At 60.8% G+C, this 26,433-nt stretch overlaps 1 protein-coding gene across 5 annotated transcripts in view; it reads left to right on the top strand.

The window, feature by feature from the left end:
* The first annotated feature begins 4,524 nt into the window (after positions 1-4,524).
* PPP1R13L (protein phosphatase 1 regulatory subunit 13 like) overlaps positions 4,525-26,433 on the top strand; it is a 30,312-nt gene continuing 8,403 nt past the window's right edge. For all 5 annotated transcript variants that reach the window (XM_048834336.2, XM_048834335.2, XM_048834334.2 and 2 more), the window contains exons 1-4: positions 4,525-4,637; positions 23,380-23,485; positions 24,484-24,614; positions 25,503-26,046. In XM_048834336.2, the coding sequence (XP_048690293.2) occupies positions 23,431-23,485; positions 24,484-24,614; positions 25,503-26,046 (730 nt within the window). In that variant the 5' untranslated portion in view covers positions 4,525-4,637; positions 23,380-23,430. The remainder of the gene's footprint in view (positions 4,638-23,379; positions 23,486-24,483; positions 24,615-25,502; positions 26,047-26,433) is intronic.

The raw sequence follows: 26,433 nt of genomic DNA, 5'->3' as shown, positions 1-26,433 counted from the left end.
CCTCAGGGTAGCAGGTGGCAAAATCTACCACCACCAGAATGTATTTCTTTCCCGACCAGGTCGTCTTGCTGAGAGGTCCCACTATGTCCATCGCCACCTTCTGGAAAGGTTCCTCTATGATGGGTGTGATGAAGCGGGACTGTTCTTAATGTTTCCTCTGAATAGTGTGGGGGTGCCTCAGTTTCCCCTATGCAGTTCTTAAGTATCTAGGTAGTGGGATAAGAGTGTATGATCCTTGCAGAGCCCTAGAGGGCAGGTGTGTGTAGAGGTCTGGACACAGAGAATGGCCAACACCCTGTTTCCTGGCAACTGATGGCCTGGCCCTTCCCCCCTGCAAGGTGAGAGCTAAAGGGATGGAGAACAAAGGAATCCGGTGACCTCCTGGCCCGGGAAAGGAACAAAGCCCAGGGGAGGAGGGGCTGGAGAGAGTTTCAATTTGGGGCTGGCTGGGGACATGGAGTGAAGTACAGATGGGGTTGTCTGGCTCACTGCCCTCCAAAATGGAGCCGGCTGAGGGGTCCTGTTCTCTGCACCTACAAGCTCTGTGTTAGACCATGTCCCTATCATCTAATAAACCTTCTGTTTTACTGGCTGGCTGAGAGTCACGTCTGTCTGCGAAGTTGGGGTGCAGGACCTCTGGCTTCCCCAGGACCCCGCCTGGGCGGACTCACTGTGGGAAGCGCAAGGAGGGGCAGAGGAGGCTGAATGCTCCGAGGTCAGACCCAGGAAGGTAGAAGCTGTGTGAGCTGTGTGTCCTGCAGACAGTCTGCTCCCAGAAAGGAGACTTCCCCAGAGTCCTGACTGGCTTCATGGGGAGCAGTTCCAGAGCTCAGAATAGTCCCATTACGTCACATCTCTCCCTGCTTTGAGATCGAACTGAGCGGGGTCACTTTAGCCAGTGACCTGGGGAAGTTTGAAGCCACCAACGTTCCCATGGATGCCCCAGCATCTCTCCCGTTCCTTGGTGGGAGTTACACCAGGCCCTTCCAGTTTCACGCCCTCCCTTAGGTCGGGGGTGGTTGATAGTACTCGCAGGCCGCATGTGGGAAGGTTTATGCCGCCTGTGCCCTTTGGCCACCCCAAAATCCCCGGGGGTCAAACTGGGATCGGGTCTTCTCCCAGCGCTCCAGTCTGGAGGGCTGCAATTTGGGCTCTCTTGGTTAAGAGCCCCCATTTTGACCTGGGCCACATACTGTTCACTTACAGAATTAGCATGGAGACATTCCTTTCTGAACAACACACTAGCAACAGGCAAAATACAAGCACCCGAATTGTCTGGTCTCTGGGATTTTACATAGACACTAACTGGATGCGACCTAGTTACAGGGCCATTCTCGTGAGCAGACACAAACTTAGGGCCATTCCCTTCCTGGGCTTTAACTGAAACCAGAACCAGCTCTGAGACAACTGCACTACCTTCAACCATCGCAGGCTGAAAGGCCCCTTCTGTCTGCTCCACAGACAAAGAAGAGCCGGACACACTTTCTCCTTTCCCAGACACACAGCTTGGGATCTCTTTCCCCTTGTCCCGCACACAAGGCTGGTGACAGACAACTGCTTGGAGATCAGGGTAGCTCCCTCCATAGGCAAGTCAATACCCCTGACAGACACAGGCACGTTTCCTTCACTGTCCCAATTCTCCACCCAGCTAACAGGTAAGGTCCAGGGACACTCGTCTTCCACTCTCCTCGCCTTCCCACCCTGCTGACTAGACAAAGCCATCAGCTCACAAGGCTGCCCAGGCTCATCCAAACTTTCCTTACCAAGCACCTTGCCACTCCCAACAGATCCCCTGCCCTGCCTGTGTCTCCCCCCACCCCTCTGCTGGGGTCTCAGCTCCCACTGTGCTCAGCGCTGCCCTTGCTGTCCCAGTGGGGTAGCAGCGAGCTCGCTGCTTTCCTCACTGCATCAGAGCCAGCATGAGCCCCCTGTCCGGTGTGCAAGGGGGTGGGGAACCCCACGGGTGTGGTTACAGGCAGGCAGGTAGCCTGATGGGATGGGGAGCTCTGCCAGGAGGATCCCCTGCTGGCTGCCGGGGTCAGGGTGCCCTCGGTATTCGCTGGGCTTCCCCCAACCCCTCCCCCAGGCATAGGTAGGAAGGGTCTCGGGATGTCCTCGGCAGCAGTCTGACCCCTCCCAGCCCAGTCAGGCCCCAGGGCCCACGCTGCATCCACCAGGCAGCTTCCCTCAGGGACAGGGATCAGGTCATCCAAGCGATCCCTCTCCTCCAACTGGACAATCAGCTGTTCCTTGGTGGACCTCCCAATGCGCAGCTCCCTCTGCCTGCACAGCTCCACCAGGTCGCTCTTACAGCATTTAACGTACATCTCCCTGCTGGCCACTCGCAGGCCTGGGCAGCTTTCCACGGTTTCCAGGAAGAACCCCTAGGGTGTCAGTCCTTCTTGAGGTCACCACCTCTTTGCCAGGGTCGAGCTGCAGACTCCTCCGCCCTGGGACCGCTCGCTGCAATCCCCTGGGGGACCCTGTTACTGCAAAAGTCCTTCTCACTGGTCACACACTCCCAGGGGTTAACCGCCCCCTGAAACCATCTCTCTCTGAATCTTCAGCACACCTGGTCCCTGTCAATCCCCCTTCGTTTTACTGCTCCCCAGTCACTTACTGCAGGAAGCGCCGTTCACGGGGTGCAGTAGATCCCACCGCTACCACCAGTTGTCACGGAGTGTGGGGGAGTCCGGGGCCTGCACCCCTCTTCCTGGGATTCACTGTGACTCTCAGCCAGCCAGTAAAACAGAAGGTTTATTGGATAACAGGAACACAGTCCCAAACAGAGCTTGTGGGTACACCCAGGACCCCTCAGCCAAGTCCTTCTGGGGGAGAAGGGAGCTTAGACGCCAGCCCTGGGGTTCCCTGCATTCCGCTACCCAGCGCCAAACTGAAACTAACCACCCCCCCCAGCAGGTTCTCTCCTGCAGCCTCTGTCCACATTCCCGGGCAGAGGTGTTACCTCCCCCTCCCGGCTCAGGTGACAGGCTCTCAGGTCTCCCATCCCCAGTGAAACTCCCCTGCCACACTCCCAGGTCAACACTCCCCCCTCCCTGCTGCGTCACATTGATGCTCTGAATCTGTTGCATATATCTGTGTGCGCGCGCGTGCTCGGGACCTATTAAATGTAGTTTTAGGTGAAAGCACTCTGGTTTGTATCAATCATTCATCAGATGGCAGAGCTGTGTCCCCACTGATTTATTCCTGGCACCACCTGGAGAGAAACAGTTCAGCTACCCCTGCTTTGGGTTCTGAAACCCTGGGTAACACTGCCACAGGCCACCCAGTCACTCTGTGAAAGATACAAAATGGCCCCTTCTGGCTGAAAGAACTTGGGAGTGGCTGTTTAGTCGACACTCACTGAGGTTTGATTCCTGTTTTGTGCATTGTGTTTGAGAATGAAAATCATCACCTCCCCCTTGACACAATGAATCCATCAGGACATGTTATCACCCCTGCCCCAATGCAGACAGACTAACAGAGAAATGCTGTTGATTCAAGGGTAAGACTTCCCAACAAGGCTTGGCCAAATAGGCAATCTCCTCTCTTTAAACATTGTCACTTGTTAAACTTTTTGCTAAGTGGTTACAGTGCTGCTATTTTAAGTGTGAGGTTGTGAGTTGAAAATTGCTAGAGTCTTAGACCAGATGTAGCTCAGGGGGTTGGAGCAGTGGTCTTGGACTACATGGGTCACTGTCTCCGTTCTTGCCGGGGCCTAGGTAGCTGCCTCAGATTTGGTATCTCCTCACTGGTGGCTTGTCACTCGTTCCTTGATAGCTCATCTCTCCTCAGCATTAACCTCCCTCTACCGAAGGGACCTGGGCAGGGGCTCCATAGCTCAGGGGGCTAGAGCAGTGGTCCTGGACTGCAGGTGCTCTGCAGACAGAACAGAGCTGGTCTCTGCCCTGGGAACCCCACTGCAGAGAACAGTCGTCCAGACTTCAGCATGCTAGGTCCTGCACAAGCCAGAACAAAGCCGGTCCCTGCCCCGGGGAACCTCCTGCGCAGACCAGTCACCTGGACCCCAACTGCACTAGGAACTGTACAAACTACAACAGAGCCAGTCTCTGCCCCAGGAACCCCCCTGCACAGACCAGCCACATGGACCCCAGTGTGCTAGGTGCTGCGCAAACCAGAACAGAGCCCGTCCCTGCTCCTAGGACCCCCCCCCTGCACAGACTAGTCACCCAGACCCCAGAGCAGTAGGTCCCGCACAAACCAGAACAGAGCTGGTCCCTGCCCCTGTCACCCCCCTGCACAGACCAGTCACTCAGACCCCAGCGCGCTAGGGGCTCCACAAACCAGCACAGAGTCCGTCCCTGCCCCTGGGATCCCCCTGCACAGAGGAGTCACCTGGACGTTCCAGGCTGGACCCCCCGAGCGCCAGGCGCTGCACAGACCAGAGCAGAGCCGGTCTTTGCCCCGCAGATCTCACCCTGCCCTGGATGAGACGCAGGACACAGGCCGCCCCGCCCTGGCCACGGGAGCCCCGGGACCGCGGGTCCCAGCTCGCTGCGCGGGAGAACTACAGCTCCCAGCGTGCACCGGGGCGCGCCTGCCCCTGTCCCACCTGTGCAGCCGCCCGAACCTGCTCCCGGCGCGGCGCGGCGCGGCCGGAGGGAGCTCGGAGCCAGGTCAGTGCCAGCCCCGCGCGCGCTGCCCACGCGCCCCCGGCCCGGCCAGGGGCTCGCGCAGCCCGGGCACCTGCGCCCGCCGTGCGGGGTGGGGGGATCGGCCCGTCCCGTCCCAGCGGCGCTGCCCCGGCTGCGGGGGACAGGGCTGGGGGGGTCTGTCTGCCTGCCGCCTGCCCGGGGCATCCAGCGGCGGGGGGCCCGGCGCGCCTGGAGCGGAGCCGGCTGCAGGGAGCGCCCGGCCGGCGGGTTAGGGTGGGAAATGCTCCAGCTGCGGGCCGGGGAAGGGGCGCTCCCCGGGTACGATTCTGGGGGCTGCCGGCCGGGGGGTGAGACCGCCCTAGCGCGCGGTGCGCCCGCGGCCCTAACCCCAACGCGTGTCTGAGCTTCTTCGGGACACGGGACGTAGGAACGGTCGGGCTGGGCTTTCCCGCAGCGGGGGAGAGCCGGGCACGGAGCTGGTGGGAGGATTGTGGCTGGGGCGGTCTGGTCACTGGTGTTACCCAGGCAGGCCTCTGGCGCCGCTGTCTCTTGGCCGGGGTTAAGCCCTCACTGGGGTCACCGGCTGCAGCAGCCCGACGCCAGGCCTGGCGCTCTGGGGTGCGTGGGCATGCAGCATGGTGCTGATCTGCTCTGGCCCAGGGTTTGCTCCCAGCTGGCATTTGGCATTGGGCTGTTGAGAGACCCCACGCACTGGGACCCTAGCCCCAACCCCGCCCAGGCGGGCCCCAGAGCAGCTGGGGAGGGGTGCTGCCGGACTCCGGAAATGCCTTGGCTTTGCCTCGGTAGGTCCAGCCTCCCTGGGCACAGACCGGCCATGCATCCTCTGGTTGGGACTCTGCTGAGCTTCCCAGCCCCGCTTCCCCTGACCCTTGTGCATTGCGGGGTGGGGGTGGGGACATGAAGCAGCACCAACCTCAGGACTGATTCTGACCTCGCTCATCCCAGCATAACCTAACTCCCCATTTACCCAGGGGATGAGGCCTGGAGTAGTCTCAGGGACCCCCTGGGCTTGTGCAGGCTCCATGAGTCACTGGGATTAGCCTCCAGCCTGGAGTGAGCAGCCAGAGATAAGTGCACGTACCAGCCTGGCCATAAAAGGCTCCTAGTGGCTGGCGGCATTCTGGTCTCCCACATTCTTATAATTAGCCGATACCAGCTTGTCAGTGCCCCATGCCTGGGCGCCAGGCCAGGGGCTCTGGGAGATGCTGCATGACATGCTGCCAGACTGCCTGCAGGGATTGGCATTTGCAGGCCCCAGCTGGGATCAGCCACATCCAGTAGCTGGGGTTGCTGTGTCCCGTGGCCGAAATGTAGCAGAGTGGCTATCAGCCCCCAAAGGTGCTGCTGGGCTGGCTGCGGTGGGGCCTTCCTGCTGCCCCTGGCCCTTGGTTCAAACCCCTGCGACCTGCGTGGCATGTGATGCCCCTGGCTTTATTGCTAGTTCCCTGGTGTCCCTGCTCTGCTAGGCTGTGGGAGCTTGGTCGGCCTGACCTCTGCCCACCGTGCAGCATGGGGGGAGGTGATTGCCCATTTGAGTGACTGGGCTGAATCTGCTGCGAAAGAGCTGGAGACAGCCATGTGGAGAGGTGGGAGCAGCCCTGGCAGAGTGTTGACTCTGGACCCTAATGCTGACGGATGGTCGTTGGCTCTCTGGCTGCTGATCGTGTTAGGAGAAGCATTTGGGCAATGTGTTATCCAGCGCTGTGCCCAGTGGTAGGTTCGGAACGTGATGACAAACTTATTTTTGTGAGCTGCCAAGCAGATGGGCACCCCGATGTAATGGGCTGTTTTCTGTGCTCTCGGCTTCCCCAGGCACCTCCCGGTGCAGTCCTGGCTGCTGCTGGTTCCGCAGCACTAGGAAACATTGCTTGCTGTCTAGATATAGTGGTGATAGGTGCATTGGGATGGAGTGAAGGGGGGCTGAATGTGTGGTGTCCTGTGCCAGGATGGGTGGTGCTGTGCAATCTGTTTTTGTGGTGGTGCTCCCTCCAGCTGTGTGACACTGACACATCTGGCTCCCCTGGCAGGTCCTTTGCCAAGGAGCCAGGGGTGAGTGGGGAAGGCACATTTGGTTTTCACTTGGGGAAGGTACAGGTTCTTCCAGGCCTTGGAGCATGGAGTGGGAGATCAGAGGTGGGTGGGAGGCTGCAGTGCCAGGCAGGGAAAGGCCCCCAGCCCAGAGGATCTGGTGCCCTGTGGTGCATGTATCCCTGTGCAGAGTGGGCATGAAGCGCTCCAGATCAGGGCTGTCAGTGGGGGAGAATTGGGCCAAGAGCCTGTGTGGGACAGGAGGGGAGATGGGGAGACTGGGCAGCATCCCAAAGTAGCCAGAGCAGTGGGGCTAGAGATCCCAGCAGGAGGAGGCATACCTTTTCCCAGCCACCTGGGTCTCCCCTTATCAGCACTGTGGGGATGGTCTGTGGCCTGTCCCCTCAGAACTCCTCCCTGCCAGTATGGTAGGGAGCATGTCTCTCTCCCTATTCCATAGAAGGCGGCAAGGAAGACTGGCTCCCACTCGCCTCCTTCGCCCCATGTCTGACTTCCTGTCCCTACGCTGTTTCTTGGCTCCACTCGGGTGGGGTTGGATTGCATTTGCCATTCTAAGGTGCTTCTGGGAGGTTTGAGCACAGACTGGCCCTAAATCCAGAGCCCCCAGCTGGTGGTGGGGAGCTGCTGGGGTGGGCGGCTGGGACTGCAGGGTCCGGGAATCCTGCTGCTGGGATGAACTAGGCTGTGTTCAGTATCCACAGTGGGTCCCTGTTCCCAGCTTTGCCGGGTAAATGTTGGCAAGGAGCTCATGCTGCAGAAACCGGCTCGTCTCCACTCCTCAAGGGGCCCTGCCAGCCGGGCTGGGACTGAGCAGCCAGCCCAAGCCCAACTGCTGCCAAACCCTCCTCTGGATTCAGTGAAGTGGCTGCAGGCTAATTGCTCCTCCTCGTCAGAGGCTGGGGAGCAGGGACATCACACAGGGAGTGTGGGCAGACCAGCTAGATGGCAGCACAGGGCAGGCACTGACAGCCGAACCCCCTGGGGCTGCCAATTTTGCAAGCGTCGTGGGGCCCAGCTCGTTGGGTGAATGGTTCATCAGTGACCCCTTGCAGAGCCACTGATGCCAGGGGAAAGTGAGGGCCAAAAATTGCATGTTAAACGTGCAGTTTGCACCAGTGCCAATTACTTCATATGGTGCTGGGCGCAGTAAATTGGGCACTGTGCTTCAGGAAGTGGCACGTGGGGCTCAGCCATGGGCGCTCTCCCCTTGTAGGCAGTGCCAACCCTAATGCCCCAGTGCGGTGCTAATGAGCACTGTGCTGCGGGGAGCCGGGCCGGGGCTCAGCAGGGGGTGCTGTGCTGCAGGGAGCCGGGCCGGGGCTCAGCAGGGGGCGCTGTGCTGCAGGGAGCCGGGCGGAGGCTCAACAGGGGGCGCTGTTGTCTTGCAGTCAATGCTGACTCCAGGGTGGTGTCGGGGGGCGCTATGCCCATAGAGGTGCCATCTTTCAAAAGAGATGCCAATTGCTAAAGATCCCAGGGAGTTTTTGCAGGAGGGCTGCTTGTTAGCCAGAGAGAGGGGGCCACATTGCCACTGGCTGTTTTGCTAGTTCCCCTGGTGTCCCTGCTCTGCTAGGCCATGGGGGCTTGGTCAGCCCGTGCTCTGCTCACTGTGCTGTGCAACATGGGTGTCAGGCTGTGGTGCCCATTGGGTATCTCTCAAGGCCTCGGTAGTTTGCTGTGGGAACCTTCCTCACTTCCTGTCCCAAACTGCACTCAGTGTTGCTTGTGTGGCTGTTTTAACGAGCTGCCCTGTTCCACCTGGCTGCACTTCAGCAGTGGGTGAAATGAGTCCTGTGTGCACCCCCTGGGCCTGGTTCTCCAGGGCCGTGTCCTCTGGCTGCTGTTTACACCTGGCCTCATGCTCCCCGCTGTCGGGCCGGGGCAGGCCAAAGGTGTTTATGTCAGGCAGGGGAGCGAGGCACCTGGGCTGGGCAGCGGGATGTGCTTTATGAGAGACACTCCCAGACGCTGGGCACTGCCGCAGAGCCTGCCCTGCTATTAAGGGCTTTGGTGCATTGGCTCAGCCTGGCTGCAAGTGGCTGTTTGATCTCTTGGCCGGCTCCCAGCACTGACTGCAGCTAGATGGTGCTTGTAAAGATGCACAGCCACGCCTGCCTGGCAGCGCGAGTACGCGCCATTCGCATGAGGCAATCACTGTTCCTTCTCCCTCCCTGGCTCCACCTCCGGCTGGGGGGTCCCCTTCCTGTTTGCCTGCTCCCCCAGCTCTGTGGAGGTGCCTGCGAGGACCTCCTCCGTGCAGAATGGCCGCTCCTGCCTCCACACGGCTTCCTTGGCAGACCCTGAGCTCTGTCAGCGTCATTCTGCACCAGGCGTGCTCCCATGGGACAGTGCCTGGAGGGTACCAACAGCCCCACCCCGAACAGAGAGTGTCTGCTTTGATCTGGCCCCTGGGCAGGGGCATTGCTGGCTCAGGGGGCAGGGAATGGGATACAGGATCTTCCCCTCTAAGGGGCACTAACACCATTCTGGCCTCAGGGCAGTGGGACGGGCTGGCTTCTGGGGGCAGGGAATGGGATACGAGGCCTTTCCCCTCTAGGGGGCAATAGCACCTATCTGGCCTCAGGGCAGTGGGACACGACGGGCTGGCTCAGGGGGCAGGGAATGGGACTTGGGGCCTTTCCCCTCTAAGGCACCAGCCCATGTTGCTTGCTAGTGACTGCACTGTCTCCCCTCTCTGCTGCTCTGTGGCTGAGGTGAAGGGGTTTGATGAGGCCCAGCCCTTAGGGTAGGGTCCCATCACCAACCTCATTTTGGCCAGTGGCACTAACTGACCCCTTCCATATAAAATCTCAGCAGAGCGGCTCGGGGCTGAATGGGCCATGGGCAGCCAGGCCCACTTGACCCCTGGGGGGTGGGCTGGGGGTCCCTGCAGGGCTGGGCTGGAGCCTTGTGTCTGTGGGGCTGGGATTGCAGCTCCTGTGGGGCAGGACCAGCCCTGCGCCTGGCTTGTGAGCTGGCATTATCCGCTGGCTCTCGAAAGGATCTTAGCGCCAGGTCCAGTGCAGGGGGGAGCCCTGGGTGTGGAGACAGGCCCCCATCAGGCCTGGCCAGCCCTCCCGGGCGTAGGGAAGGACACAGTAGTGTAGTTACACCCGGGGAATGGCGTTCACCCTCTTCTCATCTGGGGAACGTGGTGCCGAGCGTGGGTTGATTTGTCCATTTCTGTTCTTACACTGTCCTACTGGCAAGGCTGGCCCCAGAGCTCCAGCCTGCCCTGGGGAGCTGGGGGCTCTGGTTGGCCCCTTGGCTTCCCCCAGCGCCCCTTGATGCTGGCTTATACCAGAACTGCCCTCGCTGCCTTGGGCGCAGACATACTGGGGGCTCCCCTCCGCTGACAGTGGAGGATATATCTGTGTGTGGTTCCAGCAGCCGATCTTCTGCCCCGGGGTCCAGTCCCTGTTCTGTTGCAGGCTGCCTATGGGACAAGTCACTCAGCCTCCATGGGCCTCAGGTCCCGGCCATACTGCAGGGAGACGGCCGGGGCTGCGAGGCGCCCAGGTACTGTGGTGGTGGGGATCGGAGGTGGAGGGGCGTGGGTAACTCATGGTAGTCACCCTGCGGCTGTAGCATCCAGGAGCAGGGGTCCCACGCAGCGCCCCCCCAGTGACTCCAGCGTGAGCGGGGCTGGTGCCGATTCTGGGCATTGCGGCAGCCTGGCGGACGTGCAGCTCCTGGGCGTGTTTCTGGCGGTCAGCACCAAACAGGCATGTTCCTTAATTCCTTTGGGATTCTGACTCCAGGAGTGGAGGGCTCTCGCTGCGCCCCATGTGCTTGAGCAGGACAGTGCTTACCCTGTCCCACGCTCACTGGCTTGATTCCCATCATGCCCCAGAGCAGGATGTTCCCTGCCTGTCTGCGCTGTGGCATCACCATGGGCGAGGGCACCATGGCCCATGCCAGGCAGAGCCAGGAGGTCTGGCTGACCAGCCCATGCTATGCTGGTGCGATGCCCTCTCTGCGGAGCTCTAGGCTGGGCATCCTACGGCCATGCCCACCAGCATATGTGCACCCGTTGTGCTGAGCTCTGGAAGGGACGTGTCTCTGGCTCTGTAGCCATTGCATGGCCCAGGGCTGGGCTCTCGAAGAAGCCAAGCGGAGTGGGGTGCCTATGAAATTCAGTGGGGCTAGGGTGTCCCAAACTCCTCAGGCTCAAGAGTGAGATACTCCTGCCCTGGCGTGCTTGAGGGGCTGCTGAGCCAGTGGGGGGCACTGGCGTAGAACCCCATGGTCAGGGAGACTTGGGCCAGCTGGAATTTAAACACATTTTGTTTAGGAAGCAAAGTCCATGGGATGGGGTCCCCTCCCGCAGCTTGGCACATCACCTCCTCCCCGGCTCCCCCCTCCCAGCACCTTCCTGGTGCTTCACAACCCCCCTTCTCTCCCCCATTTTGTTTCTGTGGCCTTCAGGGACACTCGCTGAACCTTGCCTGTGTCAGCACCAGCATTTCCTGCAGTGCCCACCCTAGTGGCCCCTTGGGCTGGGGGGTCTCTGATTCCTGCTCCAGGCGTGTGAGGTGGCTGCCGTCCCTGAGTATCTGGGTTCGTCTGCAGCTCAGCTGTCCCTGGGTTCATGTCCTCCCCTCTCCCCTGACTAGGAGGCTCTGAGCCGCACTCTGCCCCAGAGACCCCTGGCACCACAGAACAGGAGAGTGGCCCAGGGCCGTGTCCTCTGGGAGGGACTTTAATATAGCTAAAGGCCAGGCCCTGCATCTAGGAACCAAGGCTGGTGCTCATGCTGGCAGGACGAGGAGCAGGGACTGAAAGGGACTTGGGGTCACGGTGGACATCAGCTGGGGCAGTGTGGCTGAGAGGCAGAATGTGTGAGCAAGGGATGTCGAGCAGGAGCAGGAAGGGGGGGGGGGTCACCTGGGTATATGGCACTGGTGAGACCCTCACGGACCCTGTGCCCAGTTCAGGGGTCTTCAGAAAGGGGAGTGATGAACTGGAAAGGGCTCAGAAAAGAGCCAGAAGAGCCGTACAAGGGCTGGAAACCTGCATTCGAGCTTCTTCAGTCTCGCTCTGCTGCGAGGTGACTGGATCTGTCTGCAACACCCTGGGCAGGAGGGTTTTGGGAGTAGAGGGCTCTGCAGCCCAGCGGACAAAGGCAGGGCGAGATCGGTGGCTGGAAGCTCAGGTAGATCCAGAGCAGCCAGAAGGTGTAGCAGTGAGGGGCGTTAACCAGCCACGGGAAGGCCCCATCTATTGGTGGGTTTAACTCCAGACTGGCTTTGTCTCCTTGAGTGCTTCACTCTGGCTCCAGCAGCCTGGATGGGCTGGGAGGCAAGGCCCTGAGGAACCACTGTGACCATCCAGTCTGACCTGTAGGACATGGGCTAGGGGATATCAGGGGGTTAGATGGATGCAGAGGATCTAGGAATAATCAGAGGGGTTACACGTGCAGCAAGTGAGGGCTAAGCAGGAAGATGATCAGGCTTGACAAAGCCCCGGCTGGGATGATTTAGTTGGGGATTGGTCCTGCTTTGAGCAGGGGGTTGGACTAGATACCTCCTGAGGTCCCTTCCAACCCTGATCTTGATTATGATTCGGGAAGGTCTGTGTGGAGCCCTGGGTTCCTCTGGGATGGATGGGAGAGTGTCAGCTTGGGTCAGGTCTGGCTGCCATCGGGTCACAAGGTGAGGTTTACAAAACTTCTCCTGTTGCTGCAGCTGTGACACTGCTGTGGGGGGCTGGACCGGGAGCTCCAACCACCTGAGGCCCTGGTCGCGGGGCCTCCTCCCACCCTGGGGGGCCCCTGCTGATGTGCAGCCCTCCATGCAGGGCAGGGCAGTCTGTTCTCAGAGGCCCCCACCTGCCAGAATCTGGGGCCACGAGGCCAGTGCCACTTTGCTTCTGGGTTGAGCCAGGGAAGGGGTGTAGTGCAGTGAGGGGGACCCAGCCCCGGACTCCCGGGCCCTGCAGAGGAGGAGCACACTGACCCCCAAGACTCCCTGCCGAGCTGGCAGCAGTGGGTGGTGGCCCGGGTCCATGATGGTGTCTCCCGATGGTGACATTTGGGGCTGGGGCCCTGCTCCTGGACCAGTGAGGGAGAGGGCTGGTTTGCTGGGGGGCGTTGGGCCGGTCTGTCTGCCTGGTGCATCCTGTGGGCTGGGCGGCTCCAGCTGCGCGTTACCTGGCTCTCTGGAATTGGGTGTGGCTGGCTAAGGAACAGGTTTCCCTAGTGGGCGGCGGCAGAGCGAGTGTCTGGGACATGCACAGCGCTGTGTGTTACTCACCCGCCTGCCAGTGCCGCCTGGGGGCTGGGGCCGTGCAGGGGGCTGCGTGGGACTTTCTGCCGGCCGGGGTGGGCACCAAAGCCACAGGTGGCTCGGAGCTGGGCTGTCCTGAGGGATGGAGAGCGGTGGCACCTGGCTAGTGCCAGCTCGCTGGACCTGGGGCTGGTTACAGCCCACTGCTGGCTCACCCCTGGACTCACTGCTCCCTCAAGGCTGGTGCGGGAGGCCAGGGGTTCACTGCTGGCTGCAGAGCTGTGCTGGGGATGTTACCGCAGCACCTTCTGGCAAAGCCCTCCTCCTTCACCCCTTCCCCTCCTCTAGGCGGCCCCAACGGGCCAGTGCCAGGACTAGGCGCCAGGGGGGCCCTCCCGAGGCTCCCAGCGTATAAGGAGAAGCTTCCAGGATGTCTCCCCCGTCCCAGGCAGGCAGGTAGCTCCTGAGGTCCCTCCACCATGGAAAAGCCCCTTTGACGTGGCAGATCCAGTCAGACCCTGCCAGAGAGTGTGGAGAAGCTGGGGACAGGGCAGGTCCGTGGCTGCCAGTGGAAAGCTGAGCCCTGTGCCGAAGGTCCTGGCTCCCCCGTCCTCAAGTGTCTGCTGCCATCACCAACGTAGCCAACTGCATGGCCAGGCCGGTCCTCCGTTCAATTTGCATTTGCGCTAGGGAAAGTGACTATGTCATGGCTGCTTGCCCCAGTTCTGCAGAGGCTGGTGGCTGGCACCAGCCCTTTGCCTGGGCCAAGAACCTTGGACAGCTGCACACTCCCACAAGCCGTCTCTTGAGTTGCAGGCCCAGCTCTTGGTGCCCGCCGGTGTGCCTGCACCTGTCGGGTTTGGTACCTCTAACTGCATGGGACACTCGGCCGTGTGGTGCCCACTTCTCCACTCTTGTCAGGCCGGGGATGAGCAGGAGTTCTGAGCGGAGAGATCCCCCGTGCAGCTCTCTCGGGAGCTGGAGACACCAGGGGTTGGAAGGAGGATTCCCGGCTTCTGTCCATGGCTCTGGGAGGGGAGTGAGGTCTAGTGGGAAAGAGCAAGGGGCTGGGAGCCAGAACTCCTTGGGTTCTGTTCCCAGCTCTGGGAGGGGATGGGGTCTAGTGGTCAGAGTGGAGAGGGAGCTGGGAGCCAGGACTCCTGGAGTCTATCCAGAGCTGTGGGAAGGTAGTGGGTTCTCGTGGTTGGTGGGGAGAGGGTTGGGAGATGGGATTCCTGAGACTTCTCCATCTTGCTGCATGACCTGGGGTGAGTCCCTGCTTTTCTGTGCCTTGCTCTCCCTGCGGCTGCTGGAGCTGGTAACGCTACCCAGGCTCCGGCAGGTCCCTGGAGGCTCTGTGCTCCCCAGTGCTCTGGCGCAGGGGTGGAGCCCGCTGGCCCAGCGCCGGGTTGTTGGGTTTCACTCTGATGCCCATGAGGTGGCGGGATCTGCCCTGTCTGCCTGCTGAAGGGTGAGAGTGCATGAGGCTGCAGCTGGGCAGGGTGGAGGGAGAGGGGACAGCCCTGGCGCTGCCCTCTGCACTGCCTCTGCCCCCCTGGCGCTGCCCCGTGACGGCACCAGCTGTGCCTCTCCCTGGCAGGGCGACCCAGCCAGGGCCCAGATCAAGAGGGGGTGGCGTGAACAGACCCAGCCAGAGTTCTGTAGAGGGGTCCCGGGGGCAAGCGAGGCTAACCTAGAATCATAGACCCATAGGGTGAGAAGGCACGGCAAAGGTCACCTAGTCTAACCACCTGCCACGATGCAGGATTTGTTGTGTCTAAACCACCCATGACGGGTGGCTCCAGCCTCTTTTTGAAAACCTCCAGCAAAGGACCTCCCTAGATGTCTGTTCCATTGTCCTACTGTTCTTACAGTTAGGAAGTTTTTTCTGAGATTTAATCTAAATCAGCTGTGCTGTAGTTCGAACCCATCGCCTCTTGTCCTGCCCTTTGTGGCAAGAGAGAACAGCTTATCTCCATCTTTTTTATGGCAGCCTTTCAAATATTTGAAAACCACTGTCATGTCCCCCCTTAATCTCCTCTTTTCCAGACTAAACATACCCAGTTCCTTCAACCTTTGCTCGTATGGCTTGCGTTCCATCCCTCTGATCATCTTTGTCACTCACCTCTGGATCCTTTCTAGTTTCTCCACACCCTTTCTAGACATTGGTGACCAAAACTGGACACTGTCCTCCAGCTGAGGCCTAACCAATGTCTAGCAGAGCGATACTGTCACCTCCTGTGCTTCTGCTAATGCAATCTCAAATTGCATTTGCTTTTTTGCAACAGCATCACATTGTTGACTCATGTTGAGGTTGGGATCCACCACAACTCCCAGATCCTTCTCAGTAGTGCAGCTGCCAAGCCAGTTATCCCCCATTCTCTGTTTGTTTTTTTCTCCCCAAGGGTGGCACCTTACAATTGTCTTTGTTGAATTTCATTGTGGTGTCTATACCCCAGTTCTCTAATTTATCAAGATCCTTTTGGATTCTAGCTCTATCCTCCAAAGTGTTGGCAACCTCCCACCTCCAGCTTTGTGTCATCTGCAGATTTGATCAGGGTGCTTTCTAGTCCTACATCCAGGTCATTAATAAACACGTTAAACAACATCAGACCCAGAACAGATCCCTGCGGAACCCCACTGGAGACCTCCCTCCAATCCAACATCATTCCATTTATAGGTTTCAGAGGAACAGCCGTGTTAGTCTGTATTCGCAAAAAGAAAAGGAGTACTTGTGGCACCTTAGAGACTAACCAATTTATTTGAGCATGAGCTTTCGTGAGCTACAGCTCACAGCTCACAGCTCACAGCTGTAGCTCACGAAAGCTCATGCTCAAATAAATTGGTTAGTCTCTAAGGTGCCACAAGTACTCCTTTTCTTATTCCATTTATAGTTACTCTTTCTTTGTGGTGGTTTAACCAATTATGTATCCACTCAATGGTAGTTCTGCTGAGCCCACATTTCTCCAGGTTACTTATCAGAATGTCATGTGGGACTGTGTCAAAAGCCTGGCTAAAGTCCAGGTATATGATGCCCACTGCATCCCGCCCAGCCACCAATCCAGCTACCCTGTCAAAGAAGGATAAGTAAAGAACACATCAGAGATCTTCTGGCCAACCTGAATGAATTCAAATCCGTGAGGCCGGATGCTATTCACCCCAAGGTGCTGAAGGAATTAGCTGACGAAATCTCAGAGCCAACTGGCGATAATATTTTCAAACTCATGGATGATGGGAGAGGTCCCGGAAGACAGGAGAAGGGCCAGTGTGGTGCCCATCTTTAAAAAGGGGGGAAAGGAGGAGACGGGGGACTACAGACAAGTCAGCCTGACCGCAATACCTGGGATCTACTAGAGCAATGTCTAAAATGTTCCATTTGCAAATTCCTGGAGGATGAAGGGGTGATCACTAGCAGCCAGCATGGATTTACTAAGAACAAATCATGTCAAACCAGCTTGATATCCCATCCCCTTTAATGTCTGTGGTAACTTCTCTAGTCGTCCGGTCACCTGTTGTTTTCTTGTGTGAGGACTGAAGCAAAGTAGGCATTGAGCAGTTACTGGCTCGCCTTCTCCATTGAGCAGCAGCCCCTCACCATCCCTACTCTTCTTCTCTGCCTGACGTATTTGTAGAACCCCTTCTTGTTGGCTCTAACATCCCGGCCAGCTGTAGCTCATTCCTTGCCTTGGCTTTCCTGATTTTGTCCCTACACACTCGCGCTGGTCCCGTGTATGCTCCTTGGTGACCTGCCCCTCCTTCCGTTTCCTGTAGGATTCTTGAGCCCTGACTGACTGGCCAGCAGCAATGGGCCTGGGGCCTGTCCCACTTGAAGGGCTGTGCTGTGATACCAGGCGCCCCATTTCCCTCCTGGCCACAGGGACCCCCGGTGCCCCTCGCCTACTTGGAAAGTTTAGGCAAAAATGGTTAAGTGCAGAGTTGGGAGTGGGGGGGGATGCACTTTTCCCATGATTTGAAACCCCCAAAGCGTCTCTGGGTCACACACACGTGCCCCGGGGCAGCAGCACACAAAGCATTGCAACAGCTGCTTCCCGTTGAGAGCTTGTGCAGTCCCATGGAAGCCGCTGGAGTCCCGCTGCAGCCAGGAGTCGAGCGCATGCCAAGGGGCTTTCCCAGAGCAGGATCTTACGGGGTGCATTTGGGGGTGGGGGCCGCGCCCCAGGAGCATGTCGGGGGCCACGTCTCCCCGGCGTACTGAGCTCCTGGAGAGCAGTCTTCCTGTGGCTCGTTCTCTGAAGGGGGGATGGGGGATGGATAGCTCAGTGGTTCGAGCATTGGCCTGCTAAACCCAGGGTTGTGAGTTCAATCCTTGAGGGGGCCATTTAGGAATCTGGGGCAAAAATTAGGGATTGGTCCTGCTTTGAGCAGGGGGTTGGACTAGACGACCTTCTGAGGTCCCTTCCAACCCTGATATTCTATGATGCTAAGGGACTGGGGTGATGGGGGTGCCTGACACTCCTGGGCTTGGCGCTCCCACCATCCCCTTCTCCTGCAGTGTCACAGCTGAGCTGCAGCCCCCCGGGGGATATCTCCGTTCAGCTGCAGGCTGGCTTGGGGAGCTGGTAGGAGGGGGCTGTGGCACCCTTCATGGCTCTTCCTGTTTCCTCTTGTCCTGGGACCTTCATCCTAGAGCAGAGATGGACAGGACCAGAGCCTGGAGAGCTGGGCGACTGGAGCAGCGGTGGTGATGCACAAGGGGGGACAGGAGTGACCTACAGGGCGATGCTGCCCCACCCCGGAAGCGTCAGGACAGGCTGCTTCAGCCCCACAGAGCCTCAACCCCCACGTGCTACAACCCTGTGGCATCTCTATCAGTGTCTCCCAACTGTCCCCATCTCCTCCAGCCTGATGGTGCATCACAGTGATGCACAATGCCAGGCTGAGCTCGAGAGACGCTCAGCAAAACCACTGGCCATTCAGCCACACAGGTGTGCCCCAGCTTCCTGGGCTTTTCACGCGAGTGCCTGGGCTTTGCACACCTGTGTGTGTGCTGTGTGTGTGTAGGGTGTACATACCTCTGTGTGTGTGTGTAAGGTGTTATAGCACAGTGGGTACTCATGGGTGTGGTGCCTCCTACTGGTCAGTCCGGGAATTAGCGCCTCCTACTGGTCAGAGCGCCTCCTGCTGGCCGTTATATTCCTACTGGTACCTGCTTGTTCATCTATCTCCACCACTGTACTTCAGACACGTCAGGCCCCGTGTCCCTCCCTGTGCCTCTTATCCCCCATATTCTGGGTCTCCCCTCCCAGGGGAACCCCCTCCCCCTTGCCTCAATGGCTACTGCCAGTCGTCATCTAGCCCCCTTTCTCTGGGGCAAACTGCAGTCTGTAGTGGCCAATCATCATGGGCAAGGGGGTTGGACCTGCTGTTTTTCTAGCCCCAGCTGTCTCCCTGCAGCCCCAGTACCTCCTTAGGCCTTCCTGCCAGGCCTCAGCCTGGGAGATCGCCAGGCCTGAGCTCCCCAGCGCTGCTCTGCTGAAGGTACCCTGTCTCTCCAGGCAGCCAGGTCCTTCTTGCTCCAGGGCTGGAGTGAGACTCTCACGACTCCTTACTCACAGCCCTCGTATCAGGGCCAGCTGTGCCCAGCTACTCAGCCAGCCTCCCTCAGCTGCTCTCACTCCTTTTATCCCAGGAGCGGGGTAACCACCCCACTACAGGTGTATGTACCTCTGGGTGTATGCACCTCTGGGCGTCTGTATGCGCTGTGTGCGTGTGTAGGGTGTACATTCCACTGGGTGTCTGTCTGTATTGTGTGCGTGTGTAAGGTGTATGTTCCACTGTGTCTGTGTGCGGGTGGAGGGTGTATGTTCCTCTGTGTATATGCATGTGCTGTGTGTGTGTGTAGGGTGGCTGGAGCTCTGTGTGTCTGCATGCACTGTGTGTATCCGCTGTATGTACCTTTGCACGTACCTGTGGTGTGTGTGCACCTGCCTGTTTTGTCTGCATGTGCGTTGTGCGTATCCATCAAGGCAGCATATCGAGACTTGGTAGCAGCCGAGCCAGGTGCTGCCCAGGTGGCAGCGCAGGGAGCAGTCCCTGGCCTTGCCCGCGATGTTGGGAGGCCCTGCCTGCGGTGACCCTAACGCTGCTCTGCCAGGGGCATTCTTGGGGGGGGGGGTGTCACCCAGCTGGCGGATGCTGGGGCAGAGTCCCAGCTGGGCCATGAGCCGGCAGGACTCCGGAGCTGCAGTCTGTGGCCCTGGTCAGAGAGCGCTGCCGTCACTTCTCTAGGGCAGAGCCCTCCCAGGGCAGTGGGGGGTGAGGAGACGGAGCTCAGCACGGGCCACAGAGGCACTCCGCTGCTGCGTAACTCCGCGAGTGGTTGTGGGGGGACTGCCCCAGCCGGGAGCTCAGTCCAGGGGCAGAGGGGCTGCACAGCATGAGAGCAGAGCTATATGGGTACCAGCATGGCAGAGCGCAGCGAGGGGGCCTAACCCCGGAGCAGGAGGACAAGGAGGGGACGATGGGGCAGAAACTAGAAAGGCCCTGTCTGGGCCGACCATAGAGGGCCAAGCAGCAGCATCCTTGCAGTCTGTCCCTGGGCCTTTGCCAAATCTGGGTCTGTACATCCCTGGTGATGGGGGGCCCCCAGCCTTCTCCCTTGGGGTGATTCCTGGCCGAACCCGTCTCCCGCTAGGGAGTGGCAGAGCCCCCAGCCTGTCCCTACAGTGTTCGCCTTGCCCTCCCTCCACAGGGCTCACACCTGCCAGGCTTTGTGGAGTCTCACTCAGCCCAGGGCTAGGCCCCAGTCCTCCTGGCCAGCAGATACTCCTGCGGGAGGGCTAGCTGGGTTGCTCTGGGCCCATCCCCTAGCCTGTTTCTCTGGCCTTGGTTAGCATGGTCCGCAGTGGCATTAACACACTTTAGACTGGGCTGACGTGAGGTGAGTGAAGGTCTGACTCCCAGCCCACCTGCAAAGCAGCTCCCTCTCCAGCCTGTGCTCCTGCCAGCAGGAAGGTGACAGGCCCAGGCAGACTTGTTTCCGTTGGGTATCAGATAGCTGCAGCTCAAAGCCCTTCCCCTTGGCTGGGCTCCGCTGGGTTCTGTCCTGAAAAGCAGACAGAGCCGCTCTGGCCCTGGTGCGGCTCCACACACCTTTGATTCTTGCCTGGGGAATCCTCTTTCCCTCCCTGCAACCCCTGGTCCTGGATTTACCAGGGTGGGGCCAGGATCAGGGTCTTGTCTGTACTTGAAGGCTGCTCCCATGCTGGCTTATCTCAGGCTATGTCCGCACTACGCTACAGACCTTACAGTGACCCAGGAGGTGGGGGCTGGCTCTGTGACCCAGGCCAGAGGTGCCGACTTGCTAATTTCCCAGGGGGGACTCGACCCCTGCTCCACCCCAGGCCCTGCCCCTTATTGCCCCCCTTCTCCCAAGGCACTGCCCCACCTCTTCCCACCTCTGCCACTTCCCACCCTCGCTCCCCCCCCCCATCGTCTCTGGCCCCTCCCCGCTGAACAGCTGATCGCTGGTGGGTAGGAGGTGCTGGGAGGAAGGGGGAGGAGCTGATCAGCAGGGCTGCTGAGCACCCACTGGTTTTTTTTCCTGTTGGTGCTCCAGCCCCAGAGCACCCACGGAGTTGGCACCTCTGCCCCAGGCCCCTCCTTTCCCCTGGGAGCAGGGGTCTCATAGTGCTCACCCTAGCTCACTCTGCTCCTTCCCAGACCCCATGGCAAAGCCCCTCCAATTCCCTTCCTCTGTGGCTGGTTCCTCCCAGGGCCTGTGCATTCCACCGCAGCCGTAGCTGGCCGCGTCTTCCCCCACCCGTGACCTCCCTGCTCTTCCTTCCCTGGCCCTCGGTGCCAGCCTAGCTAGGCCCTGCGATCGGCTGTAGCTCAGGGGTAGCTGCAGCCCGGGGTAGGGGTGGTGATGAAGTCACATGGGGCGTCCGCAGCTCAGAATTGAATTAGATCCCCTGACTCACCAGTCCCCTGTCCCCCCTGTGGGCTCCCGGCATCCCCAGTTGCTCCGCGCATTCCCTGGGGCCAGCTCCCCTGTTGCACTGGTAGGTTTACCCCTGCCCCAGTTGCGCCTCACTCTCTTGATGCCTTAGCCCTCTTCTCCCCTGCCTCCGAGCTCTCCATGGCTCAGGACGTGGTACCGGGAAGGGGAGCACCGTGCTCCATGTTCACAACATGGCCCCCTGCAGCGGGCGTCTAGCCAGCCTCCTCGCCCTGCTGCACTCAGGGGCCTCGGTCCCCAGAAGCCGCCACTTCCCTGCCCTTTCCCCTGCAGCAATTGTCCCCAGGCGCCTTCCCGGCCTGGCAGGGGTCTGTACTGCTTGGGAAATGGTGTCTCCTGTGCTGTGAACACCAGCGCTCTCCGCTCACCTGCCCTGCCTGGCTCCAGGGGGAGCTCATGTGCAGCATCCCAGCTGGCCTGAAATTTGGGTGGGGCCTACAGGGGCATGATGGGGAAGGGGCAGAACAGCTCAGAGCATAGGGTCTGTGTGTGGGGTTGGGCCATGGCCCCTAACTCTGGGGCTGCAGACGGTGCGATCTGGCCTGGACCCCCCCAGTAATAGCTCCCGGAGGCACCAGACCGGAAAGCCCCACATCCAGGCAACACAGCCTCAGCCCTGGGAGCTAGCTCGACCCCCTGCCCCATAGCTCTGAACCCGTCGCTGCATGTCCCCCAGCTCATTTGCTGGTGCCCCCCCCGCCCCCTTGTCTTGCCCCAGGCTTGGCTCCTGCCTGTGGCTGGTAACTGGAGACGGGCCCAGTGCAGAGCCTTGGTTCGGTGGGTCTGAGGCTGCAGCTCAAAATCCTTCCAGCGAGGGGCCCAATGTGACCCGGGCCCAGGAGCAGCCAGGCTCTGGGTCCCTGTGGCTGAGGAGGACAGGCCAGGTTCTGGCTGGGCCCAGATAGAGGCACAAGGCTCAGCTCTGGGTTGGGCCACCCCCCACCCCAGTCTTTCTGGGCCCATGGATGGATGTGAGAGTCCCGTGGGATTAGCTCCGCACTAGGCGTACGTGTGTCCATGCCACTGTGTGCCTGTCTGTCTGTACAACCCCATGCAGTCATGTTCCCTCCCCCCGGCCTGTGCCTCCATGGGCCCATGTGTGTGCTTTGTGTCTCTGTGTGCCCAGGTGGGTTTGCCCCCATGTACCCTAATGCCACTTGTTCCTTGCTCTCAGGAGACCATTCTGGGGGCTTGGCTCTGCGTCGTGGGGTCTCGGGGAGCTGATCCCAGGGGGAGACGGCCTCTCTTGTGCAGCTGTAGCCCTAGGGGGAGGGTGTGCTGTGCCAGGCCGGGCCGTGGCGGACCTTAGCCCGGTGTGAGGACTGGTTCAGGCACGGCAAGCTGGATTGGGCCTGGCTCACCCTGTGTACTCCGTTATAACTTCCATTTTGGTGCCACACGCTGTCTCCGCTGGCACGGGCCTGGCGTGTCCGGGGGGGATGCCTCACTCGGGGCAGAGATGCCCACGGCAGGCAGCTCTGGTGGTGATTGCTCTCGGCTAGGATGCCCAGTGCAGAGCCTCACAATGGATTGCGTGTTTTAATTATTATTATTGAAAGCAATTCAAGCCAGTCACAGCATGCAGCCAGGAATGGGCTGCAGGGTCCCCAGGGATTCTGGGTAACAGGGGTGGGGGGCAAGTCCAGTCCCCAAGGGATTCTGGGTAACAGGGTGGGGGCTGGGTCCCCTAGGGGAATGGAATGGGCAGGTCCCTGGAGGGTGATGGGGGGGGGGGTAGGAGGGCAGCTACGGTGGGGGACAGGCAGGGGCTGGGCAGCTCCCTGGGGGGGCGGGGGCACTGGGGCTGGGCAGCAGAGCAGAGCTGATAGCAGCTGTGCTGCTGGCCCGGCAAATGCAGGGCACTACCGGCTCTGCATGTGCCCGGCGAGCAGGCCCGGGTGCCTCACTGTGTCCACCCGTGGGTGTTCGCTCAGTGCCTGGGATGGCCGTGGGTGGCAGGCTCAGCTGCAGGAGGGTTTGCTCCCCTGCATGGTGCTCAGCAGCCTCAGGCATGGCTGTGCCCAGCCTGTGCACCAGGCAGGGGGGCAGAAGTGCCAGGGTCTGGAGTATCACCGACCTGGTGGGGTTGGTGCCAGGTGAGCTGGATGTTCGCTGTGTCCCTAGCCCCTGTGTCGGTGGCAGGGCCGGGTCCTGGTGCCCGGACGTCCCCGAACCTGGCCCGTTTGGTGCTGGATGCCAGCTGTGGCGCCCTGGCTCACTGGAGCGGGCGGCGCCTGTGGCCTGGCCAGGTGTCTCTGCTGCTGCTCCCATTGCCCAAGAGCCCTGAGTCAGCCCCTCCGCCTGCATCCCCAGGGCCGGGCAGGAGCCAGCCCCGCCCCTGGCTCCCAGGGCTGCTTCATAGGGCAGGGGAGCGATACTGAGCACCGGGCGCCTACTCAGCCCGTTGGCACCTGGGTGGGGCAAGAGGGCGGCCCTGGCTGAGAAGGCAGCTCTGGGTCCCAATGGAAGTGCTTCTTGTCCCCAGATCCCTGCAACACTGCAGCTGGTGGCCAGTGGCCTCTGAGCCCTCTGCACCATGGCCAGCGAGAAGATGCATGGTGCCCAGGACCTGCTGGAGCTCAACTTCCAGTGTAAGGGTGGAGGGCTGGGGGTCGCAGGGTGGGGAGGCCCTGTGCTTTGTGCACAGTGGTCTGGGGAGTGGCTGGGAGAGGTGGGGGCTGTGTGGTGACTAGGGGGAGGTGTTGGGGAGGCAGGAGGGGTGCTGGTGGATGTGTGGTGACCAGAGGCTTGGGGGTAGTGCATGGTGATAGCCAGGGGCTGGAGGGGGCATGGTGGCTTTCATGGATTTGGGGTGCCAGGGAGTTGGGCTTTTGCGGGGAGCAGAGGGTGCATGGTGGTGTGTGGGGTGGCCAGGAGGGTGGGGGATTTGTGGTGGTTGGAGATTTGGTGGTGGTGCGTGGTGGCTGGCAGGTGTGTGAGGTGGCCAAGGGTGGGGATTAGGGTGCAGTAGGTTGGGGATTTGGGGGGTGCCGAGGGTGCGTGGTGGCTGGCAGGTGTGTGAAGTGGCCAGGGGTGAGGTTCGGGGTGCAGTAGGTTGGGGTTCTGGGGGTGCAGAGGGTGTGTGTAGTGGCCAGGCGTTCGGGGTGCAGTAGGTTGGGGTTCTGGGGGTGCAGAGAGTGTGTGTGGTGGCCAGGCGTTCGGGGTGCAGTAGGTTGGGGTTCTGGGGGTGCAGAGGGTGTGTGTGGTGGCCAGGCGTTCGGGGTGCAGTAGATTAGGGTTCTGGGGGGTGCGATAACTAGTGGCTTTTCAGCTATTTGGTCACAGCCTCCCAGAGCGCTTGGGCTGCTGTTGCTGAACCGGCAGCCCAGCCATCCCACCAACAGGCCCGAGTGCTCTGCTCCCCACCGACTCCTCAGGAGAGGCCTGGAGACAAGCTGGGGATGGGATGAACCTGGGACCCTGTTGCTCACCAAGTCTAGGGGCCTCTTGGAACCGCCAGCCTGCCCGGGTACACTCAGATCAGGACAAGGGCCCCGCAGGGCCATGGCTCTGGGCTCTCTGCATAGCCCAGGCCAGCCGGGTGCGGAGCCTGCCCTGGCACAGAGCCTCATGGTGCCGTCTCCCCCAGCCCTAGCTATGAAGCACATTGACCTGAAGCAGGTGGAGCTGGACACGGCCGCAGCCAAGGTGGATGAGCTGTCCAGACAGCTGGAAACCCTGTGGACGGACAGCCCAGGGCAGACTGCTGGGCAGCCCAAGGTACGGCAGGGAAGGGAGACGGCTTGTCTTGGCAACGACTGCCTTGTCACAGGGAGCACTGCCCCACCACTGAGATGCAGCCATCTCTGGGGTGCGATGTAGCTGAAAGAGAATCCTCTACTTTCACCTGGACGGGGATGTTTCAGGGAGGAGGAATGGGATTTGACCAGGACCCCAGGGCTAACACCCTGGCACAGGGGAGTCTTGTGAACGGGCTAGTGAAAGAATCAAGTGGGCAAGAGTTCAGGTCTCTCATCCCCAAGAAGGCACCTCCAGCAGCACAGTGCCCCCTAGTGCCAGGCTGGGCCAGTGGGGGTCAGCACTCACCCCGAAGGGACAGCGCCCCCCTACTGAGTCCTTGCCCCGCTCCCTGCAGCACAGCGCCCCCTAGTGCTATGCCGGGCCAGTGGGGGTCAGCACTCACCCTGAAGGGACAGCGCCCCCTACTGAGTCCTTGCCCCGCTCCCTGCAGCACAGCACCCCCTAGTGCCAGGCTGGGCCAGTGGGGGTCAGCACTCACTCCAAAGGGACAGAGCCCCCAATGAGTCCTTGCCCCGCTCCCTGCAGCACAGCACCCCCTAGTGCCAGGCTGGGCCAGTGGGGGTCAGCACTCACCTCGAAGGGACAGTGCCCCCATTGAGTCCTTGCCCCGCTCCCTGCAGCACAGTGCCCCCTAGTGCCAGGCTGGGCCAGTGGGGGTCAGCACTCACTCCAAAGGGACAGAGCCCCCAACGAGTCCTTGCCCCGCTCCCTGCAGCACAGTGCCCCCTAGTGCTATGCCCACCGGTGCAGTGGTGCCATAAGAGGAGTCTGATTTGCTCTGGATGGGGTAGGGGCTGCAGCCGCCAGGCCCGTGCTGAGCCTGTCTGCTCTCCCTGCCGCTCTCAGGTGGACAGATACGGCGCCAGCCCCTCGCACGCCCCAGAGCCGCTTGGCTTGGCCACGTCCCCACAGCTTCAGTACGCCAGGAAGAACTTGTCCCTGGAGAGCACCAACAGCTACATCTCCTACCACGCTGAGACCTTCTCGCCCACCGCCGCCTGCAGCCCCCCTGCCAAGGCCCTGCTGGGCCACCCCGCCTCGCCCCAGTCCCCCTTCTACCTGCAGGGCGAACCCCTGGAGCGGGCCCAGTCGCCCCGGCCCAAGGTGCTGCCCGTCTCTTACGACTCGCTGCCCCTGCCCAGCCCCAAGGCACGCGCGCCCTCCCCGCGCTCCCTGTGGCAGGCTGGGGCCACGGAGCGCCTGTCCTTCTCCAGGCCGGCGGGCCGCGCCAGCTCCCCCCGGCTGCCGCCCGCCCCCTCTGAGGCCTCGGCGCTGCAGATGTTCTTCCCGGACCGCGCGCTATCTCCCCGGCCGCCCCACCCGCCGCCCTACGAGAGCCACAGCCTGTTCCCCACTGGGCCCAGCTCCTTCGCCCCCTTCCGGGCCCAAGGTAAGCCAGCCCCAGCCTGACACACAGACCCCCTCCCATATGGCTTTGGGGGGAAAGGGGAGAGCACCGTTGGGCCTGTTCCTCTAGGGGGCATTAGAGGGGTGCTTGCTGTGTCCTGCAGCTTTACGGGGGGGCTCAGAGCAGGGGTGACGGAAGTTCTCTAAAAGTGTGGGGGGGGCCATGGGCGCCTGAACGGTGGCCCCGCCCCTTCCCCCAAGGCCCCGCCCTCACACCACCCATTCTCCCAAGACCCCGCCCTTGTGTCGACCCTTCTCCCTGAGGCCCTGATCCTGGGCTGTCCCCTCCCCTGAAGCCCCGCTCCCGCACTACCTCTTCCCCCCAAGACCCTGCCCCCTGCTTGCTCCTCCCCTCCCCATTGCTCACCCT

This window comes from Caretta caretta, chromosome 23, assembly GCF_965140235.1.
Source record: "Caretta caretta isolate rCarCar2 chromosome 23, rCarCar1.hap1, whole genome shotgun sequence".
NCBI lineage: Eukaryota > Metazoa > Chordata > Testudines > Cheloniidae > Caretta > Caretta caretta.
The sequence above is the reverse complement of the archived record's forward strand: the minus strand, read 5'-3'. Positions and strand labels throughout refer to the sequence as shown.